The following is a 24,374-nucleotide window of genomic DNA, read 5'->3' on the forward strand; positions in this document are numbered from 1 at the left end:
GAGATAACTTCACCACTGGGCTAAAAAGGTGTCTGAGGGCCATGCTCTCGGGGTTTCTCCAGTCTCCTTTAGGCCAGTAAATCTGGTCTTTCTTTTGTGAGTTAGAATTATGTTCTACATCCTTCTCCAGCTCTGTCCAGAACCCTCTGTTGTGATCCTGGTCAGAGCAGTCAGTGGTGGTAGCCGGGCACCATCTAGCTGTACTGGACTCAGTCTGGTGGAGGCCTTGGTAGCTGTGGACAATTAGTCCTTCGGACTAATCTTTTCCTTGTATCCTGTTCTCTTCATTCTCCCTTGCTCCCGAAGGGATGAGACCAGTGGAGTATCTTAGATGGCCGCTCACAGACTTTTAAGACCCCAGACACTACTCACCAAGGTAGCATGTAGAGCATTGTCTTTATAAGCTGTGTCATGACAATTGAGCTAGATGTTCCCCGAGACCATGGTCCCCATAGCCCTCCGCCCAGCAGTTCAGTCCCTCAGGGAGTTTGGATGTGTCTATGGGGCTTCCATGACCTTTCCTTGTAAAAACAGTGGTTAGATGCCACAAAGTAGGTGGCAATGCCTTAACTGTATGCGTGTTGTAAGGCCCAAGGACCTCTTCCATCCTCGTCAAGGGGAGTGCTAACCTTCTCTCCTTTCATACAACACGATCAGTTGTATCTGTATGCACTACTAACAAACTATCAGAAATCAAAATTATAAAACACTATTTACAATAGCATAAAAATGATATAACCAAAAAACCAAACCCGTTGCTGGCGAGTTGATTCTGACTCATAGTGACCCTATAGGACAGAATAGAACTTCCCCATAGGGTTTCCAAGGAGTGGCTGGTGGATTCCAACAGCTGACCTTTAGGTTAGCAGCCAAGCTCTTAACCACTGCGCCACCAGGACTCCAAAAATGATATAAGTAAACCAAACAGACTAAAAAGTAACAGATGCATGGATGCAGGAAAATTATTGTACAAATTGGTTTAAAACACTTTAGTGACATATTCATATCCTTCTAGACTAGAGGCACGTAATTTTAGTTTTGTAGAGAACCTCAATAGTGTGCTGGAGCTAGCTCATACCAGTTTATGAGAGAAATTTTGTGTATTTCTTCTCATATTTGCATTTGGTAGCACCATGACGGTAGCTTAAAATATTTCCACCAAGGTAGCCATGAAGATGCTCAATCCAAATAATGCATTGGTATTATTTTTATTATTATTATCACCAATACTACTAATTTACTATACTATCACTTGGATCATAGATCTACTATTTTATTATTATTATTATTATTATTTTAAATAATATTTTATTTTGTTTTCTGTGAAAGATTACACAGCAAATTAGAATCCCATTTAACAATTACACTACAAAAATTGTTCAGTGACATTGGTTACATTTTTCACAATGTGTCAACATTTTCATTAATTCCATTCTAGAGGTTTCATTTCCAGTAATCTGGTTTCCCTGTCTGCTTACCTTTTCATCTTTGCTTTAGAGTAATTGTTGACCACATGGTCTCATAGAGATGATTTTTTTTAACAGTGTGCAGTACTCACTGGTAATATTCTTTATTTTATGAGCCAATCTGTTATTTAACAAAAAGGTGCCCTCAGGGGATAGTTTCGGTTTTTATTATTATTATTTTAAATCATAGAGGCCTGAGCTTATTGTACCATATGTGCAGCTTAGATATGTTTGAACTTTACATGAAATAGCTAGATCAAAAGAAAGCAGCGAAAGCAGCCCAGGTGATAACAATGGTGCTGGGCAGAAAATGAAAATGGTCCCAGTAGGGATAAGTAGCAACCCAGCATTCTTTCCAATACACATTTTCTACATATTACGATTAAGAATGTTCGGCCTTAGACTCAACGTTATCACGATATGTTTACAAAGCAGCATTCACGATTTAAGGCATATGAAGATTCAATAATAAAGTCTGGCAGGATTTTTACAAAGCCTTCAATCTTTCCTTCATATACTGAAGTTTAAATACTATCTTTTCATAAAACTTAAAAGTTTCTCTCTTCTTAGCTCAAAATCAAAGGTAGCACATCTCTCTGCCAGTACATGCTAAGTTTGGCCTTCCTTTATTAAACATTCTCAAATTACAAACTGTGTGGTACAGAGAGTGTAGAAAATGATTTTATGTTGATGGCCCCATTGATCAAATTCCAGAAAAATATGATTTTTTTTTTATCATTTTCAGTGCACATTACTAAACCTGAGCTGAGTAAATGAGACTCAACCTTAATTAATCTTCCTTTTCTCCATTTGCAGCAATTACTTACTGACTGATGGTGAATTTATCCATCTCCTTCAAGTATGGAGGAGTATTATCTTGGGGAGGGGATTTGAAAGTTCTGAAATTGTCAAGTAATCATGTGAAGTTTCTGTAATATCGACTGATCTCTTACTGAGAGCAGATATTATAACATCAATTTCTAGCAGCTAGAATTGTTTTTCTACCTTCACAGATATGCTTAAACATAAAATAGTGTGCGTTTTTCCACTTTCACAGGTAAGCTTTAATCATAACCCTTTCATGATCTTATTATTTTCTGCTTTGAATTTTTTTTTTTTTTTTTGATACCATGTGTTTTCATTAATGGAAGTATGCTGAGTTATGGGTTGTGTTTAAATTTGGGGTTGGCAATAAGGATTTTGAGAAATATTATCTGGGACTATATGGTTACCGCTGAACTTTTTGTATTCTCAAGCCTGTTGATTGATTGGCAACTGTCTGTCCCAATGAATTTTGGTTGCTGAGAATATGGTGGGGCGCCTTCCTTTAGGTTACACGGGGAACCTCGGATTTTCCAAATATGACGCAGAAAAACAAAACCAAGCCCACCATACAAGAAACCATAAATATGCTTACAAGATGTATCTAGGGGTACAAAAGCCGAAAGAGACAAAACTTTTACCCAATCACACTTCCTGGTTGCCCTACCTTACTTGCAAGCCTCATACTTTAGGTATTTTGCTTCAACTAACATTTCTTTTGCCTTTCACCATTACACAAGTCTCCACTGAAGGGCAGCAAATACTTTCAGCGGGAAAAGTATACTCTCAAAGAGTTCCAGAGGCATAAAAATTGGTTTGGATACTGCTATGTCTACAGATCACCAAGGATAAATACATTTTGTTCCTTAACTGATTTTTGGTAACATTTGATATTTATAGTTTCCAGTGGTCCATCCTGGTCCCTGGATTATTTTCTGTAAAGGTGTTCTTAAGAAATTTTTAATAGATACATTTGATTTCAACTAACATATCTTAAATACAAAAATGAGACATTGTGTCCACTTGAGGATTTATTACCTAATGGATGTTTTAATTCTTCCTCTACACTAGAGTATTTACTTATTAATACACAAAGATGGAGATACAATAGATGTTATTATTGATAATATTTTAATCTATCATTTATTGAGCATTTTCTAGGTGGAAAGTCTTTTGTTAAGCCTTTGATTACTGTGTTCATTTTTCACAATAATTCTATAAAGTGGGTACTATTTTGATCTCCATTGTATGAAAAAGGCAACTGAGGTTTGGAAAATTCAAAAAACTTCCATACCAGAAATTTTTCCTGTACTGCTCCTAAAACATGAAAACCTTCCCTACCTTACGTATCGAGAAACTCAATGCCCAAAAAGAAAAAAAAAAGTCTTCATGATGTTCAGTTCCTAGTAGATATTTGTTAGTGTATCTGTCTATAGAGTAGGGTATACAGTGTCAGAACTGAGAGTGCAATGTACAGTGATACAAAGCAGACAAAGTTTTTGCTCTTAGAGAAGTTACATTTTAATGGGGGAGATAACCAGACAATAACTATATCCTATATATCACAGACTAAATCTATTGCTGTCAAGTAGATTCCTCCTCATAGCAATCTTGTAGAACAGAGTAGAACTATCCCACAGGGTTTCCAAGGCTGTAACTTTTGTGTGTGTGTGCTTTAGGTGAAAGTTTACAGAGCAAAGTAGTTTCTCATTAAATAATTAATACATAAATTGTATTGTGACATTACTATTATAAGAACTCAAACATTTTTTGATGGTTACAAGGGTGAGGAGTGAGGGAGAGGGGAACTCACTAACTAAAGAGTAGACAAGAATTATCTTAGGTGAAGGAAAGGACAACACACACTACAGGGGAAGTCAGCACAACTGGACTGAACCAAAAGCTAAGAAGTTTCCTGAACAGAACTAAACACTTCAAGGGACAGAATAGCAGGGGCAGGGGTCTGGGGACCATGGTGTCGAGGGACATCTAGGTAGTTTTCTTGCAGAGTTTTTAGAGTTTTTTATGTGTGGTATCATATTTTCCTCAAATAAGGACAGTTTTACTTCTTCCTTACCAATTTGGATGCCTTTTATTTCTTTTTCTTATAAGACTGTAAATCTTTACAGAAGCAGATTGCCACATCTTTCTCCCTGGTGAGTTTGGAGAGGCTGGTGAGTTCGAACAACCAAACTTTTGGTTATCAGCCAAGCGCTTTAACCACTGCACCACCAGAGCTCCTTATCAGAGAGTGATGAGTGCAAAAACAAGAAAAAATAGAAGTAGTATGTAGTGAATATGACATTTAAGGCTGACCAATATTTTTAGCACTCACATTACACTATGATAATTTTCTACTTTATTAGTTTTGACCTTGCCAAAATATAAGACAGAAAACTAACTTTCCCAGCTCCCTTAAATCTAGGATGCCTGTAATAGCCGGAGTGCTAACAAACTGATAACACTAACGTAACATTTCAACTTGGAATTGAACATCATGAAGACATTCGTTTTGTTCAGGACATTGAGTTTCTTGATAGGTGTGAAGGAGGTGTTCATGTTTTCAGAAGCAGTACTGGCCAAGTTTCTGATGTTTATTCCTCAACAATATTGGTATGTCCAGCGAGTCCCCAGCATCATTGGTATGAGTTGTGACATTGAAATGAAGAAGGATCTGCACTAGTATTTTTACTAACTTAGACCTTCAGTGTGACTGGACATTGCTCTTAACTGCATATCTCTTGAGTCTAGCTCTCTAATCCTAATGAAACTTCTGTGTGTTACTTAATATCCTGTAATAAATGTCTTTCTTCTTAAACTGCCCATAGTGAATTGTATTGTTTTCAACTAACAATATAAATTATACACAGGGATAAATGTAGATACTTTGATCATAAAAGGGCAATTGGCAAAGGTGACATTTAAGAAGAAACATATATATATATATGAGGAAGAAAAGCACACAGATATGAGGCCAATGGGGAAAGTAAATACAAAAGTCGTAAGTTGGGAATTAGCTTGGTGTGTTTTGGGAGCAGGAAGAACATTGATATGCTAAGCGGATTAAGCTAGGTAGAAAGTTATAGGCAGTGAGGTCAGCCAGAGAGTCCTGAGGAGCCTTGAAGACTATGACAAAGAATTTGGGTTTTATATTGAGTGTAATAGGAAGCATTGGATGCTTTGCAGTTTTATAACATGATTCACATTTCAAAAAGACCACTCTGGCTGCTGTACAGGGTACTGATTGCATGGAAGCCACAGTGAAAGAAGTGAGAACAGTTAGAAAGCCACCACTACAGTGTAGGAGAGAGATGATGGTGGCTTAGACTAAAGTGGAAATAGTGACAGTTACAGGAATAACTTAGATTCTGAGTATATTTTGAAAGTAGAGGTGTTACTTTTGTTTGTGTAGTGGATAGTATTGTGAGAGAATGCAATTAGGCAAAGTGTGGTCATTGGGAGGAGTGAGAAGTCTGGGAGGAGCAGGGATTTTTTTTACACAAAGGGTTAAAAAAAAAAAAAGCTCAGTTTTAAAACTTGCCCATTAGATACCTACGTGGAGATTTCAAACAGATGATTAGATATGGCTATGAGGAATGCAGGGGAGAATATTGGGTTAGAGATATAAATTTTGGAGTCAACTGAATTCAGATGGTATTTAAAATCTTCAGATGCAGTGAGATGAACCCATACATATTAAGAGGTAACAGAGAATAGAAGAGTGCCATGTATAAGCTATGGGACATCCTAATTTTAGAGGCTGTGGAGAGTAGGAGGAGCAAGAAAAAATGACTGAGAAACAGTGGCCAATGAGATGAGGGAAACAACAGAACAGCCTGTTTTCCCACATTCCAAGTGAAGGAAGTGTCTCTAGAAGGATGGATTTACCAACCATGTCATATGCTACTGATAACTGGAATAAGATGAGGTCTGAAAATTGACAAGATGGAGGTCAGTATGGAGCCAGGTCAAGAATATCTTGAGGATAACTGTTTTGGTAGAGCAGGAAGGAATGAAAACCTGACTTTGGGGGAGGTGTTGTAGACAGACTAGGGCATAAGGAAGTGGATACATGGATTATAGTCCGCTGGTTTTCTGTAAAGAGCAGAGAATTAGGGTTATGACTGAAAGCATGGAGTCTAGAGAGGATTTTTTTTGTTATCTTATTTGCATTTATACAGTAATCCTTTAAAAATAACAACATACCTTCTCCTCACTTATTGGCATGGTTAGGTTCCAAAAACCAAGTCGTTATGCAAAATGGGCGTTATATGAAAATGGAAGATTACCACATCAGATCATAAAATGGAGGATGACAACATCATTACGTAACTGCCAAGTTACATCATTACAGAATCACAGCACAGTCAAGTTGACACATAATCTTACCCACCAAAGCCAGTGTTACTCTTGTCTCTCACCTTGGCATTTGTTTCTGTCAGATGTATGTCATTAATGCATAAATAAAATGGTTGGATAGTAGATTTCTTATTATAGTCATAAATCTGAAATGTCAGATAATGAGATTTGATAAATGAGGAAAAGGTGTATATGATTTTGCCAACTTTTAAATGTTTACTATTTTTTAGTTACCATTACAGATGGCTCACTAAAACACTAATCAGATGGTAAGTATGTTGATAGTAATGTACTAAATTTTATCAAAACTCTTTACTTAAAAATAATTTTAAAGTGTTGAACAATTTACTTGAAAGAGCTACTTCACCTTATCTTCCACAATAAAAAGTTTTTGTTTTTGTTTTTCTTACATACTAAAAGGCTATAAAATGAAAAATGTCACCATAGATATTTTAGGTTCAGAATAGAGAAGTTTGATGCTAAAATATCACAGTACTTACAAAATAAGATCCGGAGAAGACATAAGCTAGAAGAAGAGAAAGGAAAAGTGATCTTCCTACGTTAATAATAAAATAATACCCAGAGGCTTTTACTTTGCCCCATTAGATATATTCAGGGAATGTGTTAAGTGCTATAGGGGACATGAACAAGTATGAGTATGAGGCATGATTCTACACATCAAACAACTTCCAGGTAGAGTTAGGAAGAAAGGAAATATGCAATAATAAGATAATAATGCAAAGCACCAAGTAAATGGGTGGTGTAGACAATGTGTGCCGTAGAGTTTAGGGCAGAAAAAATAACTGTTTGCTAGAATCATTAGTTAAGTCTTCTATAAGGGTGGGAAATGGATTGGATGCATGGAATCTAGAAAGGTGAGTAAGTTGAGAAAGAACATTCCCAGAAGAAAGAAGTAAATGTCTGAGTAATTAAAGAACAATTCATTTATAACACTTTCCTTGACTCACGCTGCACTGTACCCTTGAGAGTGGGAATGCAAAAAAAAAACAAAGCAGCTTCCTCCTCACTCTAAGTAGAATTTGCTCATGGTAAATAGAGGAGGGCTGAATCGAATGCTGGTCATGGCTTCAACATATTTTCATAGAATTCTGTGATGTGATAGAAATTTGGAATATTTCATGTGGGAGATTTATGATAGTATATTATAGTTCTACCCATTTCGTAAAAGCACGGATGCTAATCGATGCCTACTTCAATGAAAAAAATAAATAAAATAAATAAAAAATTTAAAAAACACTGTGTTCTATCTTCTCCCCCCTAAACAGACTCTCTCTCTTTCTCTTTTGTCTCTCAAAAGCAGAGTGTAAAAAACTCTGAAATTTAGGTACAATGGCACTTCAACCAATGTGAATCTAAACTTCTTTCAAAAGTGTTTCATGCAGAGAATCTGAATGTGTTAAAATCTGGAGGTTGTTTTTCAACAAAGAACAACCTGAAGATGGTTTTTCAACAATGAACAATAGGCTTAACTGGGGAGTCTCAGATGATCAGAGAGAAAGTGAGAGAGAGAGAGAGAAATCTTTGAATGGAACAAAATATAAGCAGGGAAGAACTCAAACTTATGTTACAGTTTCCACTACTGTGAGTTACAGAAGCAGTCAGATCAAGTCAATGCATATTTATTAATCATCTATCATGTGCAAGATTAGACCTGTGGTATCAAAAAGATGATTAGAGCACAGGTCCCTTCCCACAATCAGCTTGCAGGAGAGGATTTATTTATTCATTAGAAGAAATCTGAAAAATGTTGCAACAGAGGAAGAAGCCAAGTGTAGAAGCTCAGCTGAACAGAGAAGATCATGAAGTTTCTCTGTGCTCTAGGAATTCTGCCTGTAACACACACAGGCAATAACTCATTTTCCATCCACTTACAGGGGTTGGATAAGAAACTATAGAATGCTTTAGCAAAGAATTGGAGTAGATTTTATCCGTGAGGTGTGGCTGACTATGAAACACTCGGAGGCACGCAACCCAGGCTGGAGTAATGGTGTTAATCAAAAAGTTAGAGATTACCCCAGTTTCCACTTTTTTTTCTTATTCCTAAACTAGATAGAATTAAATTTCTAACTCTTAATTATAAGATTTACATATTTCCTATTTTCAATAAAGTCTTAAACATTATTAATTAAGAAAGTATAATGCCAAGATTTTTGAGAAAATTCCTTAAGCCATATGTATTCTGAACACTTTAATCACAGTTATGGCTAAACTTTCAGAGTTGATCACACTTTTTAGTAAAAGCTATAGGATCCTACAGGGCTCTGAAAGGACAAGAGGCAGGCTGGAGGTCAGTGCCCTCAGGCATCTTAGTTTCTAAGTCTCTGGGCTTCTGTTGCTAGGCATTCACTAAGAGAATAATAGCAGGGCCATTGTAAGAGTGCTTTTTTTCCCCCTGTGAGGCTCCGCTTTCTCTACTTCTGAAAAGACGCCAATATTTGGAGGCAGCCTACGGAAAGGCAGACAGAAGCTTCCACATGTTAGCATCTAGTTTGTACCCACAGGCAAAGAATATTAAGGTAAGGGCCATGATGATATTTAAAAAATCGACAATCTGCTTAAAAATTATTTTAAAAAAATAGAGGTTTGCTATTGTTACTTTTAAGGAGATTATAGGTCTCCACTGAGTACTAATAGTGTTAGCACTTTGTGTAACATACAGTGATTTTTTCTGATTTTCTTTTAAATGTGTGGCACTTCCCATGAACCAGTAGGAGTGTGTGCAGAGAAATTCTGGCAGAATTTAACAAGACATAAGAAAATAGCTTGAAGAAAGGCATTTATGTAGAAAGCTGTTAGTATGTTATTACAGCTTATGGCATCGTCAATTATTTAGCTATTCCTTTAGTTGATAGAATAAATCAACTATTTAATCAACAAACTTTGTACTGTTCAACTGCTAATCTTTCAGATGTGATATGTTGCTGTTTTAATTTTATATAGATATTCTAATTGCTCTGGATATAGGCCACAGAGGAGGGCAGTTTGTGCATTTTCAAATATGACTGCTTTCTTTCTTTAAAGATCAAAAAATCTGTGTTTGCTGTTTCTATCAGTTTTCTAACGTAGCAGGAGTTTACTTCTACATGCCAATAAAATTACTATAAATCTAAATTAATATGTGGGATCATGTTAACTTGGAGGAAAGAGGTTAGTTTAAGCCCTAGAAAAATAAAGGACCTGGGTTCAAATGCCTGTCTGTCACTTCTCAGTTGTCATACCTTGGGCAGTTACTTGAATTCTTGGTAAAATGAGAATTATAATAGTTGCTATGTGACAGGGTTATTAAAAAAATAAATAAGGTAATACTATTTATATGCTACTTAATAACCATGATTGATACTTTACCAGGGCAAAACAATTACTATTGTTACCAGAAGAACACAAAGTAGTGTTAATCTGCCCTCTGTTGGCATAAACAGAGAAAATTCAGAAAACATATAAATCCAAAGGGAATTTGTAAGATAGATGAGCCACACAGAAGGCTTTCTTGTGCTTAGGGTAAAAATAAGCCTGCTTGGAAGATCAGAGAAATTCAAGGATAGGTGGGCCAAGGCCTTTGCATGACAAGATGAGAGAAAATATACTGAAAATTGAGCAGAGGACTGATCACACATAACTATGATTTCTTGATATAATAATATTCCAAGTTTTACCAATATGTTACTTCACATTGTATAAATCAGTTGCACACTGACACATGTAATCACTGGAAGAAGAATACAGAGGAGACAATGCAAGCTTGACAAGGTCAAAGAATGTTTCTAAGGTCATATCAGCAGCATAAGACAAAGCAGGATGTTAAAAAAAAATCTGTGGTTCAAATCTCACATTATTTGTTATGATATCTTCTTTTTATACCGCACTGACTTATGATTCTAAAAACAATAATAATTAAACGATTTGGAAGGAAAGGTCCATGAAAATGTAAGACCAGGTAAGAAAAAGCACGTTTGGGTAAGCCAACTCAGGAAAGAGAGTATTATTATCTGTTGGGAATAGGGAGCAGAAGCACTAACACATGAACAAGAACGGCATTTGTTGTTGGCATTGCTTCAGTGCAAATCCAGGGCATCTTTTTGCCTATATTGTTAGGAATGTTTTGCGTGGATAATGTTCCTTTTACTGTTTGTTTAATTTAACCCGTGTGATACACGGATTTTTATACAGTCAGCTAAACAGCAAACTGCTAATGGAGGCAACGTCTTAATTTTATTGGAGTGTATGCTAGCATCTGTTGTAGGGGAAAAACATCATAAATTTTAGTAAAGCAAAAAGAAATTTTATTCAGCATATATTCCAAAGGGCAGAAGTGGGAAGCGGACAAGCATGCTGCCAGAGCTAGAATGTCTGCCCGAATCCAAGGAAATATCACAAAACAGATACAAGTGGGAGAATGGACAAGCATGTTGCTACAGCCATGTCTGCCCAAGTCCAAAGAATATTACAGAATAGGCAAGAATGGGAAAACGGACAAGCATGCTGCCACAGCCGTGTCTGCCCGAGTCCAAGGAACAGTTACAGAGCCATCAGTATTATTAACATTACAAATGGGCAAAACCATTGAAAGCTTCACCTTTTCACAGATTGGCTAGAAATTGTGATCCTACATTTTGAATTATCTTTCTTAACAATCATTGGTACTGGTTTCAGTAATGAGAGTCAGGAGGGTCTTCATTGGTCCAACAAATTTCTATTCACTAAATGCTAATAGAAAAAGATAAGAGTGGAAAGTCTTTTGTGTTCTGTTTGATTGGCTTTATGTGAAAGTTTCCCTAAAGATATTTTCCAAGATTATCTTAGCTATTGTCTTTATACCTCAGGGCCCAGTTGATGCGTCCTTGTGAATCCTTGTGAGCCCAGCTCCAGCTCCAGCTGGGTCACATTCTCTCTGCTCAAGGAGAGGAAATAATAACCCCAGTATTATTTCCTAAATCACGTCTATAAAGTTTAAATTATCATCTGGCAAATTTGTCCTTCAAACCTGGAATTTCACTTATAAAATCAAAGCAAACACATTTGCAACACCTTTCTTAAATTTAAAAAAACCAAACCCATTACCGTGGAGTTGATTCTGACTCATAGTGACCCTACACATTTAGAAGTTGCATATTCTAACGTATTAAAGGATTCCAAGGGGATGTGGCTGTTTTCTAATCATGACACATAAAATCTCCAAAAGTTAAGAACTGTAGTCTGATGTACTTGTTTTGCTAAAATGATTTCTTCTAGCTATAAAAGCAAATGTTGTCATTTTGTTTGAATGCCAATGTGTGTGTATGAATGATATGTCTTTTTTTTTTAAACTGAAAGAATAAACCAGGAATACTAACTAAAGGCATTTTGTGCTTGTCAAAAGTTGCCAGACCTGAAGGTGTTTTGTATTTGTCAAAGGTGAATGGAAGATACCTTATTCTAGTTAGTACTATTACCACAACTCTAGCAATGGCTCATCTAGCATCGATTCATTTCTTTTTTTGCCCAGTTAAATACTGTACACATTCATCGATCCATTGATAATGTTGTTGCAAGTTGTATACTGGATCCACTTGTGCAGGGCTACCTTTTAACTTGTAATTCAGCATTTGAGAACTGAACAGTAATAATACAACTGATGAAACTGTTGCGTATAATAAGTTATGCATAGAATACTTATTCCACGGAATACTTCTTCCAGAGAATACTTCAGATGACTGTAACGTGCTTTGTAAGCTATATTTGCATTTTTGTTCTGATTATAACACTTGTTTACAGCATGTGGTCATTTCCTAAAATGTATTACTAGTGAGAGTTTGTCAGCAGCTGGGATATTAGGTTACTATATGAACCACCTTTCTGCTACTTAAGAAAAGTAACTCTGTCATACAGATTATGTACTTTACTATTTTGTTGGGGTTAATGTGTTACAATAACTTTTCAATAGAATTACCATACTTCTTAAATTAAATTCCTGTAAGATGAGAGAGTGTTACTATCAATCTTTCTACTTTAAGTGGATTTTGTCAGGGTTAAAAAGAAAAGGAATTGTTAGATTGCTACTCAACTACTTATTATTATGTTTTAGTTCTTTATAAATCCATATTGCTGATATTGAAATATTTTTATCAACATTATCTTGGTTTAACAGTAAATATGTAAATATATATGTGGTTAGAAACGTTTCTTAACATTTTCCCTCTTTAATAAAATTAGAACAAATCTTCTAAACTCTAAATCTAACTGTGGTCAGGTGATTTTAAGAAAACATCTTTGAAGACCATGTTAGGTGTAGGAAGACCTGGATTTTACTCCTGTTACTAGTAAAGTGTCCTTAGTCCTACTCTGTTTTTCCCCTCTATTTCATGTTTTAGGAATCTGAGATTTTTGGTAAATATCAATTTAATTTAAATTGACTTTTGCCCTGTAAATCATCTCTGCTTCCCAGAAGGATATTTGGAAACCCTATAGGGCAGATCTACTCTGTCCTACAGAGTCGCTATGAGTTGGAATCAACTCAACAGCAACGGGTTTAGTTTTGGTTTGTATTTGTTAAAGGAAAGATTGTATACTTGATTTAAAAAAGATCAACCATATGCTAGGAAGAGGCAAATATTATTGATTTCCAATCATATTAAAACTTTTTTCTTTTCATTTAAAAACATTAATGCATAATTTACATACAATAAGATGCACAGATCTGAAGTGTTCAGTTCAATGAATTTTGAAAATTGTATACACCCAAAGCAAAGTGTAAAATAGTTTCCTCTCCTTTCCTTAGTTCTTCTGCTTTAACTCCTTTTGTCTACACCTAAGTTAAAGTTTTTAAAATATTTTTCAAACAAAATAAAATTGAAAAAAATCTTAAAATTTTGTTTGCTTCAATTATTTTTTGATAGAGTTAACTGACAAGAGGAGGGCTATATGAAAGCTTATTTTTAACAGTTTTAAATTATTTAAAGAAAATAAAAATTTCTCATGCGAAAAAAGAAAGAAGTTGTAAAGATTTCCTATTAACCTTGTAGGAGTTATTCCATTCCTCCAAACACTTTACAAAGAATAATGACTCCTGCAGCCATAAAAATAGCAAATACATTGCAAAATCTACAAATAATGAACTCCTTAATCAAAGATTCGTTTTTAACACTTATTTGTATTTCTTTTTAACTTAATAAACATTTTTTTATTTTACCTTGTGATTATAAATTAATTTATATTGATTATAAGGGGAAAAAGAAAAATAAAATGAACCCATTATCTCATCACCTAGAAATAACCCATTCTGCAGTGCATATTCGATCCTATGTTTATGATAGTGAAAAATTATGTAAAAACCTTGTAATAACACATAATTACATGAGATTCTTTTTTTTTTTAATAAAATCATTCCAGGTGAATACATGACAATATGGTAAAACATAATTTAATATCAACAATCTAATGGGCAATGGAGGTTTAGTTAGAATGATAACGTCTGAGTATATAAAACTCTGAAGGTATATTTTAATCCAAGGATAATAAAAAGAGTATCTAGAAGAATGAATGGACTGAGTATCCTACAGGCAGTCTTCCCAGGAATATTGTTTTTCTTAATTGTGATTTGATGAGTATTAATGAGTCTCAAGAAGCAGAGTTTGAGATTAGGCCTCTGATGGTTTCTGGAGTACAGGTATTTCATGTCTCCGATTAAGGACTGATCTATACACCTAAAACCATCAGATGAGGTGGGAATTCTCTGAGGAGTTACAGCACAAAATGGCTTAGTGGATTGATAATGAGATACAGAGCCTTTAGCCTTTTGATCACAAGGTCATTTGTAAGCTAGGATGGTGGTGACTAAAAGTCATTATTAATCAATACCTTTCTAGAGGTGAAATGAATTGCTTAGCTCAGTTCAGTTTTTATTACCATTTGCCAGCTATTTGCTGTCAGTTGTAGATCCAATGTGTGACTCTTTACCACTGAAGTTTACTTTTTAGGAACAGGACCAAGGTACTCTTTCAAAGCATAGAGGAAAAAAAAAATCTGATTTTGCCTTTATTCTGGTTGTTTCTTAAATGTCCAGGACAGTCTTCTACTTCTACTAAGTCTAAGGAAATGGATTTAAAATTGTACACTAAATAGAAACAAAGTTTACTTAGATTTTACTGCATCACTCTTCTACTCTTGGCCAAAGCTCATTGCTTCTGTCTTGCCCAGATGATGAAGCTCTAATGTCATTTTCTTAGTACTGAAAAAAATGTTTGTCTTGGGAAATAAGGCTGTTTCATTACTCTAGTTAGTAAGTAATTGCTGCTTGGGTTGCCTGTGTCTGCATCTTTTTGCTCTTTTACTAATGCAGAATTTGTGGGATTGTTCTCTGGGATATCAGAGAAATAGACGCTTTGAACTTCACGTCAAAGTCAATTGTGGTTGCTGTTGATTAATGTGTGTGTTAGTTTAACTAAAGCTATACAATATACTCTCTAATATGTCAACAATATGCTTGTAGAAATAAATAGCAAAGATTTAGGGGAAGAAAAGGATTAGGACTAAGTAGTTAGTAGTTTAGGAAAAAATTAGTTAGGCCTTGTTTCAAATCCTAGTGTCCTGTATCCAGCATTAGGAACAAGTAGCACATATTTACAACATTATATAACCAAACAGGGACCAGGTTTCCAATTTTCCAATTCTGGAAAACATTCCACAACTGAATATGTAGCAAAAGCCTAGCACCTGGCACAGAAGTTGACGGGAAGATTAATTGCACATGGATTCAGCCTTCAAATACCATATAGTAGATCATAAGCAAATTGAGAGCCGAGAATATTTTTGCTTTCCTTTATATTTCAACCACTTAACAGAGTGCATTGCATAGTCTAGCAGTTTGGGTAATTACTGAATGGATGAATTAATTAATTAATGAACAAGCAAATGAACAAACTATTATAACTTAAGTATCATATATGGCCAAGGAGTCTTCCATGGAATTTCACAGATAAAAAAAAAAAAAATTTTAGTCTGTGGATCAGATTTCCTGGAGAAATGAAATCATAAATCCCATGAAGCATTTCTACTAGGAGAACAACCATAGAAAAGTGATTTATCAATTTCGTTCTCTATTATCTACAACTAGTATACTTTTGTAATACAGTAAAAGTACAAAAGAATTATTGACGATCCCATTTTACTTTATTTACACATGACTGCACTTTTTCTTCATCCACTCTTTAGTGGTAAAATACTTATTACCTCAACCACTAGAAGAATTGGAAAATAGACAAAGCAAAATTCTGATTATTTATTTCATTAGTTAGTTGGTAACTCTGGTAGAAGTTCTGAGAGCAAAATTGAAATAGAGTTCTGGATATACCTATGTAATTAATTGATCTATGCTTTTATTTATTTGTTATTACTTATGAGCATTGAAATTAATTTCCAGTAATGCTATAGCTGAAGTATACTTATATACATATATTTGTTTTTCATCATTCAGTCTGTGATATGTGAAAGGGCAGATACATTGTAAATAAGTTCTTATGAGTTTGTGTGTGTGTGTATAAAATGTGGCTCTCTGGATGAGGCACAATGGAAAAAAAAAGTCACAAGAAATGTTCACAATTTTTCACAATTTCCTTGAGCAGAAGAACAGAATGTTAAATTCCTTGATTCAGCCCATCTAAACAAAATTCCATACTCCGGATCATCAACATAAAGTTTCTCTTCGAAATCAGTGACACATGAAACATGAGTGTATGTAGGAAAGTTACTTGATGTTTTTCTCATGGTTTTTCCTGATAACAATTGCCTGTGTTTTCCCATTAACCTTAGCTTCAGCAGAGATCCTTCACCATTTCCATAGATCCAACCTACCAGAGGTCAGAGGTCACAAAAAACCTACAGAAAAAGGAAATCAAACTTCCTCAGTCCACTACAGAACACAGAAACCTGTTTCCTCTACACATATCAAGTTGGCAAAGCTCTGTCCTAGCAGACTCAGTGTGGAAGCAGCTATCGAAGAGGCTAGAGAGGACATTGTTGCCCAAATTCACATGAACTTCTTGCTACAAACAACTGAAATGAAGAGAGCAAGTCTATTTGTCCTACTTTCTAGTTTATGGAGTGGGGGCCTTGGAGTTAGCAGCACTACGTATGCTTGGACTACCCCTAAGAATGAACCTGCCCAGAAGAATGTGACCTCTGTTTTGGTTCCTCTAAATAAAACACAAAGTCTTCAAATGCTGTCAGCCACTGAGATCCTGTCAGCTGAGACAGCCACAACTCCTGAGGCAAGAACCTCTGAAGAAAGTCTTCTAAAATCAACACGGTTTGCCTCAGAGGCAAGTGCACCTCCCAAGCTTGAGAGAAACCAAACTCCCGCATCCACAGAGAAGGCAGAAGAAAGAGTGCTAAAGTCACAAACTCTTGCCCTCCCAACTCAACCTAACATCAGATTTAGTCCTGGGGAAGAATCAGTGGTGCTCTCCAACTCTACGCTGAAATTTCTTCAGAGTTTTGCCAGAAAGTCAAATCAACAAGAGAGCTCCCTAAATTCAGTTGGAGGTATGGGAAATCGATCCCCACGGGAGACGGATCTCAGCAGAGGTGACAGCAATGGAAGCCAAAGGACCGACTATCAAAAACCAAGTTTTGAAACAACTAGAGGAAAGTAAGAATCATTCTTTTTTTCTTTCTTTCTCTCTGAGTATAAGGTCTATAAGATTGCAAGCTAACAGTTAAGCTATCTCACTCCCAGAAAATGACTTCCTTTACAAGATGATATGGATCAGTTAAGTCAATTAATTCTTATTTATATATGCTTCATTATCTAAAACTATTTTTCACTGTAGTTCAAAGGTTCTACAACTATATATATATATATGAATCTGATTTTAACTAAAAACTTTCACTCGGCGGAATTAAGAACAATCGCAATGTACTGTAAATTTACAAATGCTACAGATTACAGAATGTTCAGTTTGGGATGGGTAGATTTAGTCTAATGATCTCTGGTGGCACAATGGTTAAGCACTCAGCTCCTAACTGAAAGGTCAGAGGTTCAAATCTACCAGAGACTCTGCAGGAGAAAAGACCTGGTGATCTGCTCCCAAGAAGATTACAGCATAGGAAATCCTATGAGGCAGTTCTACTCTGTCCCATAGGGTTGCTATGAGTCAGAATCAACTCTATGGCATACAACAACAGATTTAGTCTATAACAGTTGTATTAACAGACACATGTTGATTTCTTTTGTGTTTTTGGACAGAGAATGTTGTCTATTAAGTAATAATAACACATGCCATTTATTGAAAGTCATTTCTAAATCACATGTTTTATTTCTATTCATATTTTATTAGAGTCTGTAATTCAATTTATTTTTTATTTTACTGCTTGCATAGAACTCTTAGGCACTCATAGGATACAACTATGAAGTTTTCAGAGATGCTGTCATCAAGATTTTAATAAAATAGGTGATATAATAAAAAAATAAGGGGGGGCAATTCAAATCAAAATATCACTTAAATTTTATATAGCATACAGAAAGTGGGATATACTTGTTTTTTAATTACAACAAGTAATTAATACTTTGATATTAGTTGCTAAAATAAATGCTAGTTGTATTTATCCAAAGACCTCACTTTTGAAGTTTAGGAACAGTTATTTATTTGATAATTGTTTCTAAATTGCCTATTATATGCCTAGCATTGTGATATGTTTCTGGGAAGACAGAATTTAAAAAATAATAATAATTCATGCCTTTAAGGGATATGTCCTATGAAAAATAAACATGAATATGTCATTCAGCCAGAGTTCCAAGAATTCATAATTTGTTAGGAGGAAATAAGCTATTAAAGTTATAATTTACTGATCAGAAGCTTATTCCATGGGATTCCAAATGAAAATCTTAAATTTTTTCTATAGAAAAGTACTTACTACACTTGGAGATTCTACAGCCTGAGGTTCTGGAGACCCTGAGGTTTTCTTTTGGTAATCCTTTCCATTAAGTCCAAACTTTTTTACTCATTAGGTCATGAAAAAAAGATACCAGAAAGATATTTGTGATGGTGTTAGAGAAATCTAGGACCTTCTCTTATGAGCTTAGTGCTAATGCAAAGAAAGCATGATAAGGTCAAAAGATGTCTTTCATATTTTCCTCTGATTAGCAAATAATAATAACAAACACTTACATGACATTTGTTCCCAGTACTGTTCAAGTGCTTTACATATACAGTCACTTACTTAAACAATGCCATAACAACACGGGGAAGATACTGCTGTTAGTTACGGAGAGGTTAAATAATTTACCCAAGGTCATTTATCTAATAACTCTCAGGCAAAGATTCAACCCAGGCTGGACGGAATCAGAGCCATAGCTCTCAACCCCTCCACTATACACCTTCAACATGTACAGTCTGTTTTTCCAGGTGGGAAATGAGTGACCAGTTCACTCCCCTGTTTATGAGCCTTCAAAGGCTATTTGTCACCTGCAGGATAAAGTCCAGACTTCTTATCTAGTCATACAACACCATCTTTGGCCTAGCTCCCGCCAACCTTTCCAGTCTTATCTTCTGCCACTTCCTGCCCATTAAAATTAGTAGCTCTTTGGTTCACAGTATGCTGTTTGTTGAACCTACCTTTGTTCTCTGTTTATCCCTCCAGCTAGCATGATCCTCTTTTCCCATCAACTACTCCCGCTATGTCCCTGTGTGGTGCAAATGATTAAAGCTTTTGGCTGCTAACCCAAATGGTGGTGGTTCAAGTCCACCCAGAGACATCTCAGAAGAAAGGTGTGGTCATCTACTTATGAAAAATCAGCCATTGAAAACCCTATGGAGCACAGTTCTACCCTGACATGCTTGGGGTCACCATGAGTTGGAACTGACTCAGTGACAACTGTTTTTTGTTTTTTTCACTCCCTCTACACCTAATAATAGTACATCCAGAAAGCCTTTGCAGGCTGTTAGGTGGCCCTTCTAGCTGGTCCTGTAAAACCAAAAGACAAACTCATTGCCTTTGAGTCAATTCTGACTCATAGTGACCCCATAGGACAGAGTAGAACTGTCTCATAGGGTTTCCAGGGATCATCTGCTGGACTGGAACTGCTAACCTTTTTTGGTTAGCAGCTGTAGCTCTTAACCACTGCACCACCAGGGCTCCAGCTGCTCCTTTACTCTCTTTGAATTCTTTTATCACTGCACCTGCGACCAAAACCACAGCTGTTGAGTCGATTCTGACTCTTAGTGACCCCATAGGGTTTCCAAGGCTGTAAACCAACACTGAAGCAGACTGCCCCACCTTTCTCCTGTGGAGCCACTGGTGGTTTCAAACCACCAACCTTACGGTTAGCAGTCCAGCGCCTTATCCACTGTGCTACCAGGGCTCCTTGCACCTATAACAGTGTATTGTAATTACAGTTAACTTGTGATCTCTTTGCATATAAAGACATATTTTAAGTTCTAGCAAAGTCTCTGGCTTATAGTGGGTCCACAATAAATATTTAATGGAAACAATGTAAGATTTGAGGGTCAAAATGTGACTATAAAGAAGAATCTTTCCAAAAGAAATAGCCTTAGTCCTCTTTTCTAAAAAAGACAAACAAACAAACTATTGATCTGGGTAAATCCATCTTCTTTTTTTTTTTCTTCTGTTCTTGGGAATTTTATGATAATTCTTAGTAAAAGGAATACTTATGTTTACTACTGGTTCTTTTCTACAGAATTTTTCGGGAATATTTTTTTCTCTCATCTTGTATTTTCTCTTAGTGTTTAAGGATCTCCTGGCTGCAACAGAGCTGTGGTTTCCTGTCTGGCTGACTAATTGCTGGTCAGTGACCAAGCCCTTTGAAATGAAAAGAATAAATTAGGATTAGTGTGTTTATGTGTTGAACAGGTAATTGTTGAGCACCTAATACATCCCTAGCATTGTGCTTGTGCTGAGAGTAAAATGGTGAACAAAAACTCATATATATTCTGCTCTTATGGAACCTATAGGCCAATGAGACAGATGCAGGGAGGAAAAACTGAGTCACAAATACTGATGTTGAATCAAATGGTGAAAAGTATTCTGAAGGAAGCTTATGAGATTGTATAACAGGCTGAATAGCCTAGCTTGTGGGCAGTAAATCTTCCCTGAGAGGGTAATAGACAAAATGAGGTATATGCTATATATCCAACTGCCTATTTAACTTCTCCCACAATTTCCAACCCCTGCACACCCATAAGGAAACCCTGGTGTCGTAGTGGTTAAGAGCTATGTCTGCTAATCAAAAGGTCGGCAGTTTGGATCCACCAGGTGCTCCTTGGAAACTCTATGGGGCAGTTCTACTCTGTCCTATAGGGTTTCTATAAGTCGGAATCAACTTGATGGCAACGGGTTTGGTGTTGGGGTTTTTGGCACACACGTAAAAGGAGACTTCGTGGTGCAGTGGTTAAAGTGCTCAGCTACAAATTAAAAAGTCAGCGATTAGAACCCGTGAGCTGCTCTGTGGGAGAAAGATGTGGCAGTCTGCTTCCATAAGGATTTACTTGGAAACCCTACGGGGCAGTTCTACTCCGTCCTTGTTGTTATGAGTCGGAATCTACTCAGTGGCAATGGGTTTGCACAGATATACCTCAGCCTTCACCCTCTCACTGAATGGCTAGTTCCATAAACTGGAAGCTTTGGCTATATATCCTTGACATTTTTCTCCCCTTCCAAGTCTTTATCTAATCTATCAACAAATCCTCTTGGTACCCCCTCCAATACATCACAAATCCCTCAGTTTCTCTCCACCTTCACTTGTTGTTATTGGTTGCCATCAAGTCAGCTCCAATTCATAGTGATCTTATGTATAATAGAACAAAATGTTGCCTGGTGCTGACCCATATGTTCATTGTTATCCCCCTTCATTATCACCATCTTACTCCTACTCACCATTACCCACCCTTAGTCTCCTGACTGATCCACGTACTTCCAGTCTTGCCTCTTATAATACATGTCCAAGCAAGTGAAAGATCTTTTAAACATTTAAATCAGATTAATGCATTTCGTTGATGCAATACATTATCCGTTTTAACTGACATGCTCCTTTAGGTACTAATAAGAAAGAAAAGTCATGACCAACTGAAGTATGATATCATGCTTTCTTATCACTTGGAATTATTAGATTTATTTACCTCTTTCAGACTTGGATAGATTTTTTTAAAAATCATACATCACTCTTTTCATAATAAAAAGGTGAATATAAATGAAATCAGCTGGTTAAGGTATTTTAAGGAAATGACAATAACTACTGTGACCCACAGTGACTGAAAGATACCATTGATTTCAAAGTATATCCTTGAATTAGAGATGTGCGTATTAAAATAAGGAAATACAGTATTTCACTTACCTGTTTAAAATGACTCAGTGGCTTTCCATCACGTTTAGAACAAAATTCTAAATTTTCCCTGTGGCCCCAAAGGTCTTGCTTGACATGACCCTGCCTACCTATGTGATCTGATCTTTCGTCACTGTCTACGCTCACTCCACTCTATTTTTTCTGTCAACACCGGCTTTCTTTCTGGTTACTGAATATATCAAGTTAATATGTATATCAAGGAAGCTTCCTCTTTGTTCTTCCTGGAATGCTTTTCCTTCAGCATTTAGAATGAAGGGCTTCTTCTCCCATTGCAACTTCAGCTTTGATGTCACCTCCTGGAAGACACCTCCTCTGAGCCCCCAACATAAAGTTGTTCATCCTCTCACCTACCATTCCTACTCCTTCACTCTTATTTTTTTCTTTATAGCTTGTATTTCAATTTATTTCAATTTATTTAGACAGTTATGCATTTTATGTCTTCCACAACAGAATATATGTTCCCTGAAAACAGGAACCTTGTCTGTCTTATTTACTGTTCTGTTTACTGCCTAGAACAGTTCAAGGTACATAGAGAGACCTCAATAAATCTCTGTGGGATGACTGACTATTGGAGGGATTTGAATCTCAGAATGGAGATCAAAACAGCAGACTTTGGGAGCATTGGTATATAGAAATATGCAAAGTTATGGATGTGGATAATATTGTACAATGAATCATGATTTGAGAAACTATAATATTTAATGGGCTAATAGTGGAGGATATACTATCAGAGAGCCTGAAGTGAGGTGGCCAAAGAAGTTAGGAAGGAAATTAGAAACATGTGGTGTCATATAGAGAAAAGGAAGAACATATTCCAAGAGGGAGACAAGAGGTCAATAGTGTTGAACACTGCTAAAAAAGATAATACAATGAGGACTGAAAAAATCCACTATTTTTAGTGACATGGGGATGATAAGGATTTAAGTGAGGGCCGTGCTCTGGCCTAAGTGCATTGAAGTATTAAGGAAGGTGAGATAAAAGGAGATAGAAAATATGGATTTTACTCATTGAGCACTAATGACCAAAGACCAGACAAGTTGTGGGATGACATCAAGCACATCATACATGAAGAAAAAAAATGGTCTTTAGAAAGAAAAGACCAAAATGGGTGTCAGAAGAGATTCTGAAACTTGCTCTTGAAAGTACAGTAGCTGAAGTAAAAGGAAGAAATGATGAAGTAAAACAGCCGAACAGAAGATTTCAAAGGGTGGCTCTAAAACACAAAACAAACAATTATAATGAAATGTGCAAAGATCAGGAGTTTAATAACCAAAAGGGAAGAACACACTTAGCATTTTTCAAGCTGAAAGAACTGAAGAAAAGATTCAAGCCTTGGGTTGCAATATTGATGGATTCTATGGGAAAAATATTGATCAGCGCTTGAAGCATCAAAAGAAGATGGACGAAATACACAGAGACACCTTACCAGAAGACTTGGTCGATGTTCAACGGTTTAAGAGGTAGCATATGATAAAGAATAGATGATACTGAAGGAGGAAGTCCAAGCTTTGGCAAAAAACAAGCCTCCAGGAATTGAGGGAATACCAATTGAGATTTTTCAACAAATGGATGCAATGCTAGAAGTGCTCACTGGTCTATGCCAAGAAATTTGGAAGGCAGCTACCTGGCCAACGACTGGAAAAGATCCATATTTGTGCCCATTCCAAAGAAAGGTGATCCAACAGAATCCAGAAAGTATGGAACAATATCATTAATGTCACATGCAAGTAAAATTTTGCTGAAGATAACTCAAAAACAGTTGCAGTAGTACATCAACAGACAACTGTCAGACATTCAAGCCAGATTCAGAGGATAATGTGGAATGAGGGATATCATTGATGATGTCAGATGGATCGTGGCTGTCATAGATTGAACTGTGTCCCCCCAAAATATCTGTCAACTTGGCTGGGTCATGATTCCCAGTATTGTATGATTGTGTACCATTTTGTAATCTGATGTGATTTCCTTATGTGTTATAAACTCTATCACTATGATGTAATAAGATGGATTAGCGGCAGTTATACTGATGAGGTCTACAAGATTAGATAGTGTCTTAAACCAATCTCTTTTGAGATATAAAAGAGAGAAGCAAGCAGAGACACATGGAAACCTCATACCACCAAGAAAGCAGTGCCAGGAGCAGAGTGTGTCCTTTGCACCTGAGGTTCCTGTGCAGAGAAGCTACCAGATCAAGGGAAGATTGATGACAGGGACCTTCCTCCAGAGCCAACAGAGAAAGTGATCCCCTGGAGCTGACGCCCTGATTTTGGACTTGGAGCCCACTGGACTGTGAGAGAATACACTTCTCTTTGTTAAAGCCATCCACTTGTGGTATTTCTGTTATAGCAGCACTAGATAACTAAGACAATGGTTAA

General features: G+C 36.3%; 1 protein-coding gene and 1 non-coding gene across 2 annotated transcripts in view; one reads left to right on the forward strand and one right to left on the reverse strand.

The window, feature by feature from the left end:
• Nucleotides 1–525: 525 nt before the first annotated feature.
• Nucleotides 526–651, reverse strand: LOC111822900 (U6atac minor spliceosomal RNA). Its single transcript, XR_002825988.1, has one exon. It is a non-coding gene; the product is annotated as a U6atac minor spliceosomal RNA (small nuclear RNA).
• Nucleotides 652–16,699: 16,048 nt separating this feature from the next.
• Nucleotides 16,700–24,374, forward strand: part of MMRN1 (multimerin 1) — a 64,012-nt gene continuing 56,337 nt past the window's right edge. Inside the window, exon 1 of the mRNA XM_004389013.2 lies at nucleotides 16,700–17,289. Coding sequence (XP_004389070.1) covers nucleotides 16,700–17,289 — 590 coding nt within the window. The remainder of the gene's footprint in view (nucleotides 17,290–24,374) is intronic.

The sequence above is a fragment of the Trichechus manatus genome, unplaced genomic scaffold (assembly GCF_000243295.1).
Source record: "Trichechus manatus latirostris isolate Lorelei unplaced genomic scaffold, TriManLat1.0 scaffold00228, whole genome shotgun sequence".
Classification (NCBI taxonomy): Eukaryota; Metazoa; Chordata; class Mammalia; order Sirenia; family Trichechidae; genus Trichechus; species Trichechus manatus.